General features: G+C 52.9%; 1 protein-coding gene across 1 annotated transcript; it reads left to right on the top strand.

Annotated features, from left to right (window-relative positions):
• The first annotated feature begins 1260 nt into the window (after positions 1 to 1260).
• LOC123365380 (zinc finger protein OZF-like) lies at positions 1261 to 9886 on the top strand. Its single transcript, XM_045008182.1, has 4 exons — positions 1261 to 1429; positions 2681 to 2807; positions 3588 to 3695; positions 6537 to 9886. The coding sequence occupies exons 1-4, from the start codon at positions 1379 to 1381 to the stop codon at positions 7766 to 7768; spliced, it is 1518 nt and encodes a 505-aa protein (XP_044864117.1). The 5' UTR covers positions 1261 to 1378; the 3' UTR covers positions 7769 to 9886.
• The last annotated feature ends 370 nt before the right edge of the window (positions 9887 to 10256 follow it).

The raw sequence follows: 10256 nt of genomic DNA, 5'->3' as shown, positions 1-10256 counted from the left end.
ATTTTTCACACTTGCTGTCTGGTCACTCTAGGGTGTGCACATGTGTGGGTCCCAGCTGCTCCCTGCCCCCCCCCTCATTAAAGCAGGTGTGCAGGGTTACTGCCCTGGGAACTGCAGGGCACCAGTGGATGTGGGGCTGGCTGCAGATAGGGGTGTGGGGCAGGGCTAGCTGGAGGCAGGGAGTGACACGGGCTGGCTGTGGGCAGGTGATGCAGACGGGCGGGCTGCGGGTGGCTGTGGGCAGGGGGTGGCTGCGGGCGGCTGTGGGCAGGGGGTGGCTGCAGGCAGGGGGTGGCTGTGGCAGGGGCTGCAGGCAGAGGCTGGCTGCAGGCAGCGGGTGGCTGTGGCAGGGGCTGCAGGCAGAGGCTGGCTGCGGGCAGAGGGTGGCTGTGGCAAGGGCTGGCTGCGGGCAGAGGGCGGCTAGGGGCAGGGGCTGGCTGCGGGTGGCTGTGGGCAGGGGGTGGGGCAGAGGGCGGCTGGGGGCAGGGGCTGGCTGGGGGCAGGGGCTGGGGGCAGGGGCTGGCTGGGGGTGGCTGGGGGCAGGGGCTGGCTGGGGGCGGCTGCGGGCAGGGGCTGGCTGGTGGCTGGGGGCAGGGGCTGGCAGGGGGGGGCAGGGGGTGGGGCAGGGGCTGGCTAGGGGTGGCTGGGGGCAGGGGGTGGGGCAGGGGCTGGCTAGGGGTGGCTGGGGGCAGGGGGTGGGGCAGGGGCTGGCTGCGGGTGGCTGGGGGCAGTGGCTGCCTGGGGGTGGGGCAGGGGCTGGCTGGGGGCAGGGGGGTGGCTGGGGGGGCTGGGGGCAGGGAAGGTGGGGGAGGGGCGCAGACACTCACACGGGGTGGGGGGCTGGGAGCAGCAGGACGCAGCCGGGGACTCATCAGGCAGCAGGAGCAGCAACAGGGCCAGGAGGCAGCTCACATGGCTCTCGCAGCACAGCGCAGCGCCCCCCGGCTGCCGGGAGGAGGAATTACAGGCTTCCCAGGCAGAGCCCATCAAAGCTTCCCTCGCAGGGAAGCTAGTTAACAAGCGGTTCTAAAACCGCTTCTAAATTTAACGACGGGTTCACGTGAACCGGTGCGAACCGGCTCCAGCTCACCCCTGCCTGCACCCCCGGCTGAGAACCGCTGGCCCACACACCAGCCCCCCTGCCAGGGCTGCAGACACTCGGGTAAGAACATCTCTGAACCGCCCCCGCTCTGCCCCGCGGAGTTCTGGGAGCCCGATCGCTTCCTGGCTCGCTCCGCTTCCCTTCTCGGGTTACAGGCGCAGGCTGCTCCAGAAGCAACGCCCGAGACCCGGGCTGCCGCAGCAAGCGCCCGCCCGCCGGGGCCCCCGGACCGCGGGGGGATTTCCCGGCTGGGGCAGCGGCGAGGCTCCGCGCGCCATGCAGGGAGGAGAGGCTGGAGGGGAGAGGCCGGCCGGGGCCACGCGGCAGGTAGGAGACGGGCCGCGCGGGGGAATGTGCTGCGGTGCCGAGACACGAGGCCGGATTCGGGGGCGGCGGCTGGGAACAGTCCCTCGCCCTGCACCAGGCTGGCCTGAATGTGGCCCACGGAGGCTCCTCCAGCCCTGCCTCCAGATCCCGTTTTCCTCCGCGCAGCGAGGCGCTGTCTGGGGAGCAGCCCAGTGGACCCCTCCGAGAGGGGCAGGCAGGAGCTGACAGGCCCCCATCAGCCAGTTCCTGGCGTGCTAAGGAGAAGGCCTGGAGTGTGGCATGTTCACGCTGCAGAGCCCCTGGCAGTGATGATGTTGGCTGGGGGTGGGGAGGTGGGTTAAATAAATGTTCTTTGTTTGTTTCATCCCAGTCTGGGCTCCTACTGAACAACAAAATTCTCCACTGACAGCAGTGGGAGTAAAACGGGCCCTTCGCTTGCACATAACAAGTTATCTGCCAACTTTCTGTTCGTTTGGGTGTCAGGGCCCCAGGCTGCTCCCCACCCTGACCTCCAGAGAGGGGGCGACTGTCACTGGAATGGTCCCACACCACCCTCCAGCCGGCGTTTGAGCTCGTCAGTTTCACAGGGCAGGTCTCATGCGGTATCACAGTGCCGCAAAGTTTAGGTATCAATTCAAAGCAATAATGTCATGAAACCATTTCAGTTAACATCAGCTTGTGCAGCCCCTTTTCCTTTTAGAAACCTCAACACTGGCCTTAATCTGCCTAGTGCTGTCGCTTCTAAACCCCTCTTGGTTACAAATCCTGGAACATTTCCTTTTACCTGTCCTGGGGCAGGGACTGTCTCTGTGTCTGGATAGTGCCCAGCGTAATGGCTCCAGCCTCACTTGGAAGAAGAGGAGCAGTGAGCATATTGTAAAAACAATTTAGTGCAAAGCCCGTGGCTAATAAAGAAACGTGACAAGCCTGCCACAGTGCAAAACGGCATAGTGCTTATTTATTACATCTAGCAGAGTAACCTGCACTACACAAAGCAAAACTAATTCTATGTTCCGTCCTCAAGCTCGCTCTGAAGGAAGCTCTCAAAATAACAACCTGCCGTAGTGTGATGGTTAGAACAGTGGACTGGGAGCCAGGACACCTACCTGCTGTTTCTGCTCTGGTACTGACTCAGTGTATTACTTTGATCAAATAACTTAGGCCAAAACTATATAAAGTGGCCACTGACTTTGGGTGCAGGTGTCAGGAGGTGGCTGCAGAGAAGGTGCTGAGTAACGCTTGCAATTCCAGGTCCCGGTGACATTTGAGGACATTGCCATCTATTTCTCCCGGGAGGAGTGGGAGATGCTGGCAGAGTGGCAGAAGGAGCTGTACCGGGACGTGATGAAGGAACATTATGACAATCTGAGTTCCCTGGGTAAAAGTCCATTTTCTTTTTATACTGTCTGAGCTTTGCAAAATTCATCCACGTGTTTTAAGGGTGGAGCTCACCTCCAGTCATGCATTTCCTAAATCGCTGGGCCTGTTGCAGTAAATCATTAAGGAGGGTTTACAAAAAACTGAACAGCTTTGTTCCTGTTTTTTAGTTCCAGCTGTCATGTGTCCACACAAAAAGCAACTGTATTGTTTTAATCCAAAATGATGTGTATTTTAGATTAAAGGAAAACAGCAACAAGAAAGAATAAAAGAAAAAGTCTCCATGAAAGAGCAAAGTGTGTGCAACTGTTCTCTTCTATAACCAGCTGCAGGAACTGTGATAGCAAAATGGCTGCCTCCCCCGCAGAGAGGCAGAGGTCTTAGAAATGTAAAGGAAAACAAAGGTGTAATGGTTTCAAGCTACATACACCAAGCTAGTTGCAGCCACAGCTTCTTGCAAGCCCGTCGTTCAGAGGACTGGCCTCAAACTTGCAGTGGAGGCCTGGGCTGTAACCAGAAAGTTTGATTTTTGAGAGTGATTTAAGGGCAGGGGAGAGACGTAATTGGGATCTTACTGCAAAGGGTGCATCCATTTCTAAGGAGCAGCTGGATGGTGGAAGGGGGAATACCTTGATCTCTATGCTTTAAATCCATTCATAATACACGATGCCTTTAGCAAAGGGAGGGAACTGGTGTCAAACCATTCACATGGCTTTGTAACAAGCATCCCATGGTGGCAATCCAAACTATTACATCCTCTGATCTGCGTCCCCACAAACAGGCCATGCAGACACCAAGCCTGACCTTTTATCCCGGATCGAACAAGGGGAAGAGCCGTGGGTCGTGGATCAGCAGGAGGAGAGAGAGAGGCTGGAATGCACCTCACTTGGTGAGTAGTTATAACTTCCTCCGCCTTTAGATCCACAAGTTCTGACGATAGACCCCAGAGCTGGGGCAGGTGCCACTGTCTCTCTCCCATGCGGTTTTCGTAAGCAGGGCTGTTCTGGCAAGTGTCAAACCACAAACATGCATGGCCAGCTCACCCCCTCCACCAGCTGACTCTTGGGCCCAGGGTTGAGCTGGGGAGCTGGCAGCAGGCAGCACACTCCCAGGATTAATAGGGGGGTAGGGCAGAAATCTTGCTCCAGGTCAGAATCCCAACCAATCCTACTTCCCAGTGCAGTGTCAGACCCCCCCCCCGCCCCTCCCCAATCACTGGCATGATCACCTCCTGCATGGGTCCTAAAAATGGCAGCCTTTTATGTTCTGTCCCAAGGGTTAAACCAAGTCCCTGCTGGTGCAGCTCCATTGAATGTCCCCTATTGTCTCCACTCCCAGGCTCTCCAGCCCTTCCCATACCTCTCAAAGCATTACCCTGGGGCGGGCCTCCAGCCAAAGCAGTCAGTGCCTGAGGATCATAGCAACGTAGGGCTGGAAGGGACCTTGAGGGATGATCTAGTCCACCCCCCTGGGGTAAGGCAGGACCAGGTAAACCTGACAGGGGTTTGTCCAACCTGTTCGTAAAAACCTGCAGTGACAGGGATTCCACAACCGCCCTTCGTAACCTGTTCTAGTGCTTAACTGGCCTAAGAATTAGAAACATTTCCCTCACAGCCAACCTAAATCTCCCTTGTAGAAACTAAGCTAATTACTTCTGGTCCTACCCTTGGGGGACATGGAGAACAATTGGTCGCCATTCTCTTTCTGACAGCTCTTAACACATTTGAAGACTGTCATCAGTTTCCCCCACCCCCTGCCTCCCAGACGGCTCTTCTCTAGATTAAACACGCCCGGTTCTTTCAACCTTTCCTCACAGGCCAGGTTTTCTACATTTTTGATCATTTTTGTTGCTCTGCTCTGGACTCTCTCCACTTTGTCCTTGAGTGTGGCACCCAGAACTGGACACAGTGCTCCAGCTGAGACCTCATCCGTGCTGAGTAGAGGGAACAACTAGCTCCCGTGTCTTACATACGACACTCTTGCTAATACACCCCGTAAGGAAATTAGCCTTTTTTGCAATTGTGTCATATTGCTGAATCATATTCAATTTGTGATCCACTATAACCGCACCACCCTGTTCAGTAGTGCTGCTTAGCCAATTATTTGCCATTTTGCATTGGTGCACTTGATCTTCCCTTCCTCAGTGTAGTCCTTTGCACTTCTCTTCACTGAATGCCATCTCACTGCCTTCAGACCAGTTCTTCAATTTATCACCATCATTTTGAATTCTAATCCTGTCCCCCAAAGTGCTTGCAACCCCTCCCAGCCTGAGTTCATCTGTACATTTTAGAAGCATATTCACTATTCTATTATCTATTAATTTTTAATAAAATTATTGAATAGTACAGACCCAGAACAGCCCCTTGCGGACCCCACTCCATAGATCCTCCCACTTTGACAGCGAATGATTGATAACTACTCTTTGAGTTCAGTTTAGCAACCAGTGGTGCACCCGCCTTATGGTAATTTCATCTATACAACGTTTCCCTCGTTTGCGTATGAGAATGTCATGTGGGACTGTGTCAAAAGCCTTCCTAACATCAAGGCATATCACATGTACTGCTTCCCTCCTGTCCACTAGCCCAGCTCCCCTGCCAAAGAAGGAAATTAGATTAGTTTGACACGATTTGTTCTTGACAAATCCATACTGGCTGTTACTTACATTGTTATCCTCTAGGTTTGAACAAACTGATTGTTTAATAATTTTTTCCATGTCTTTCTGGATAATGAAGTTAGGCTGACTGGTCTATAGTTCCCCAGGCCCTCCTTTTCCCCCCTTTTTAAAAAATAGGCACGATGTTTGCCGTTCTCCAGTCCTCTGGGTCCTCACCATCCTCCATGAGATCTCAAAGATAATCCATAATGTTTCAGAGAGGGCTTCAACTGGTTCCTTAAGTACCCTAGGGTAGTGGTCCCCACGCTTTTCAGGGTTGCACCCCCCTTTGCCTCTGTCCGCCCCCCTGGAGCCAGGGCCGGGAGCGGGGCTGCGGCTCTTGGGGTGGGGTATGTGGACAGGGGTAAGGGGGCCGAGATTGGGGCTGCAGTGGAGGGTGGGTCTGGGACCAGGAGCGGGGCCAGGGCCGGGTGCAGCGCCATGGCCGGGCGTGGGGCCAGGAGCCAAGGCTGCAGCTGGGGGCGGGGCTGGAGCAGAGCGGGGCTGAGTGGTGCGTCCTCCCTGCCCGCCGTGAGGGCTGGCCCAGGCCCTGCTGCTCCCCCCTGCTTTGGGGGAGGGAGAGCTCAGTGGTTTGAGCATTGACCTGCTAAACCCAGGGTTGTGAGTTCAATCCTTGAGGGGGCCACTTAGGGATCTGGGGCAAAATCAGTGCTTGGTCCAGCTAGTGAAGGCAGGGGGCTGGACTTGATGACTTTTCAAGGTCCCTTCCAGTTCTAGGAGATAGGATATCTCCATTTTTTTTCCCCCTGAATTTTCTTCCTTGTCCCCCTAATGGGGTGCACCCCACAGTTTGGGCACCTCTACCCTAGGGTGAATTTCATCAGGCCCTGCTGACTTAAATGCATCTAATATCTCTCCCTATTTTGGCCCAAGGTCTTTCCCCTTGGTCATTAATATGAATTGTGTTAAGCAACTGCTCACAACTGATCTTTGTAGGAGTGTCCCATTTTTAGGGGTATCCCCTGTCATTGCGGATTAGATGATTCTGCCATAGAAACCCCTCCCCATGCTGCGTAGGAGTAAAACACAAAGTAACGTCTGGGTTCTCTTCTCCAGAGGGTGCAGGCCTGAGCAGAACTGAGGAGCAGCAGCAGGAGGAAGGGCCTGAGAACTTGGAGCCACAGGGGACTTTACCGAGTGGGTCGGAAGAGGGAGTTTTCCAGAGTCCTGAGCAGGAAGAAACTTGCCAAAGGCAGCGCAGGTCGCTGAGGCTGCAGGGGATCTCAGCGAGGAATGAGCCAGATACCCCAAGAGACTGTGAAAGGGGTGGCCAGGAACCTCCGAGGCTCCCTGTGCAGGAGACACCGAAGACGAGCCAGAGCCCACCTACGTGTCACATATGTGAACTCAGCTTCGAAGGAGAGAGAGACCTTAGCAGACACAAGCGCAGCGTCCACGAGATAAAGGATCCACACCAGTGCCAGGTGTGTGGGAGGTGCTTCCGGCTACGGCAGGACCTCAAGCGGCACCAGAGGATCCACACAGGGGAGAAGCCCTACCTCTGCCTTTACTGTGGGAAGAGGTTCAGCCAGACCGCCAATCTCTGCACCCACAAGAAGATGCACAGAGGGGAGCGACCGTACCCCTGCACCACCTGTGGCAAGAGCTTCCGGCAGAAGCAGCAGCTGGTGTCGCACAGCCGGATCCACACAGGAGAGCGGCCCTACCCCTGCACGCAGTGCGCCAAGAGCTTCCGCTGGAAGCAGGCGCTCAGGGTCCACCAGAAAACCCATGTGGGAGAGGGAGGCTCTGAGGGGAGCCAGGCCAAAGGGCGGGTCTTCACCTGCCCCAAGTGCAAGGCCGTCTTCGCTCACAGGCACGACCTCCAAGCGCACCGGCGAGAGCACGCCACCAGCGAGCGGCCCTACCAGTGTGCCGACTGCGGGAGGCGCTTCAGACAGCGGCAGCAGCTGATTCCGCACCGCCGGATCCACACTGGGGAGCGACCCTACAACTGCCCTCTCTGCGGGAAGAGCTTCCGGCGCAGGCAGGAGCTGACCACGCACCAGAGAATCCACACGGACGAGAGGCCCTTCCGCTGCCCCGAGTGCCCACTCAGCTTCAGGGAGAAGCAGAAGATGAGGAGACACCGGAGAATCCACACGGGCGAGAGGCCCTATGCCTGCCCAGAGTGCGAGAAATGCTTCCGGCAGAAGCAGCAGATGGTGTCCCACCTCCGGATCCACACGGACGAGCGGCCCTACACCTGCTCAGAGTGCGGGAAACGCTTCCGGCGGAAAGACTCCCTCGCCAAACACCAGAGAACCCACCAAAAGGCCCAGACATAGAGCTAGTCTACTCTACCACTGAAGTCAATGTAACATACATCGCTCGGGGATATGAAAAGTCCCCCCACTCCTCCCCTCCCCGAGCGACGCAAGTTACATCGACTTAAAACACTGTCAACACCCTGCTATGTCGGTGGGAGACACACTCTCCCAGGCGAGCGCTCTCCCTTCACAGTGCATCTTCGCCATACGTGCTGCAGCAGCGCCGCTGCATCACTGCGTGGTAATGTAGACTAGACCATAGTCAATGCAGTTGTCCTGCCCCAAACTCCCTCCTTGCTTCCCCCACGGAGGGGAAACTGCTTCCGCAGGGACTCAGAGACACCACCCCCAGAGCCATCACCCCTTCACAGCTCCTGGCAGAGAATGGAGGGGAAGAACCACTACAGACACACATTTCACCCCGGAGAAGGTGAAGGAGCTGCACCTCCATTCCCTCAAAGGGTCCAGGCGGCCACAGTCTCACTGCACTTATTCAAGTGTCAAAGGGGTAGCCGTGTTAGTCTGGATCTTTTACAGCACTTATTGTTTCTTTGATGTATTTGAATCATTATAGAGGGATCTTGTCCTTCCTGTGAACCCCCGATGAATGCGTTAAATAGCACTGGGCCTAGTGCCAATCCCTAGATAGCCCCACTAGAAACACTCCCCTTCAGTGATGATGATTCACCATTGACAACTACTTTGTGAGCTCTGTCAGCTTGCCAGTTCTTAATCCTTTTAATTGGTGTTTTAGTGCTACCGTACAGTGCTAATTTTGTAATCAGACCGTCATTTGACACTATGTCAACCCCCTCACAAAAGTCTATTATATTTAGAATTAGCTTTGTCAACCAAACATGTAATCACATCAAAAAATGACATCCTGTTTTTTAACAAGACCTATTTTCCATAAACCCATCTTGACTGGAATTAATTATATTCCTATCATTTAATTCTTTATCAACTGAATCCTGTATCAGCTTTTCCATTATTTTTTCCAGGATTGACATTAGGCTACCTGGCCTGTAGTGCCCCAGGTCATCCCACTTGCCTTTTTTGAATATTGGCACAACGTCACCACTCCTCCAGACTTCTGGAATTTTCCTGATATTTCAAGATTTATTAAAAATTAACATCAGCGGACCAGACTTAGGTCTCGTGGGTGCAAGTTATTTAGGCCCGCTGGTTTTAAAATGTTTATCCCTAGGAGATATTGTTTAACATCCTCTTTGGTTACTAATGGATTGGAAAGTACTCCATCATCCTCATATCATATGAGTACATCATCCTGCTTCTTTCCAAATACAAAACAGAAATATTTATTGAACGCTTCTGCCTTTTCTGCATTATTATTACCCATTTTACCATCTCTATCTAGTAATGGCCTATACTATTGTTGGATTTCTTTTGTTCTTAATACACTTAAACTCCTTCTTATTGTCCTGATTCATGTCAGCTATGGATGTTTCCAGCTTCCCTTATCAATTTTCTACACTTCATAACTTCTAATTTGCATTGATTGCTATCCAGTCCCCTTTTCCCCCCATTTATTATAGTGTATATTATTTTTTATTTCTAATTGATGCCTTCAATTCACCCCTGAACCAGGATGGCCTTTTAGCCAAAGTCATCATCTTTCTTGATTGTAGAATTGTGGCTTTTTGGCCACCTAATAAACTCTTCTTAAAGAACTCCCAATTTTTCTTCAAATTTCTCATCACAACCAATTTCCTTTAGTCTAGGGAAAATTTGCTCTTTTGAAGCACCAAGAATATATATTACTAGTTTGTACTGTCCTCTGTTTGCCCATGTTGAATGTAATGTGCATGACCATGTGATCTTATTGTTCCCCTCATCCCCACTTCTCCATCTTCCCTCCTATTGTTTTTTTTATACTTCTGTTTTCTTTCTAATTAGATTGTAAGCTCTTTGGGGCATGGACTCTCTCTGTGTTTGCATAGCCCCATGCATAGTGTGGTCCTGCTCTGGCCTCCAGCCTCTGGGTACTACCACCTTACTTGACATCTTTTCATAATTATTATTTGTATCAGAGGGGTCGCCGTGTTAGTCTGGATCTATAAAAGCAGCAAAGAGTCCTGTGGCACCTTATAGACTAACCGACGTATTGGAGCATGAGCTTTCGTGGGTGAATACCCACTTCGTCGGATGCATGTAGTGGAAATTTCCAGAGGCAGGTATAAATATGCAAGCAAGAATCAGGCTAGAGATAACGAAAGCTCATGCTCCAATACGTCTTAGTCTATAAGGTGCCACAGGACTCTTTGCTGCTTTTATGAAAAGATGATTTCTCTGATGTAGTCTGGAGGTCGGTGCTCATCTGACAGAAAGCGTCACAGTCTGGTAGAGCTGTGCAAAACTGGTGAAAAACGTCTCTGTGAAATCTTGCAGAAACATTTTTGGGTGATTTTGGGCCCCTCATATTTTCCACTCATCCAGACCGTGCCTAAATATTGCTTTTTCTTTCATTTAAAAACCTTTCTGTTCT

Source organism: Mauremys mutica, chromosome 2 (genome assembly GCF_020497125.1).
Source record: "Mauremys mutica isolate MM-2020 ecotype Southern chromosome 2, ASM2049712v1, whole genome shotgun sequence".
Taxonomy (NCBI): Eukaryota; Metazoa; Chordata; order Testudines; family Geoemydidae; genus Mauremys; species Mauremys mutica.
This window is presented reverse-complemented; position numbering and strand designations above follow the sequence as displayed.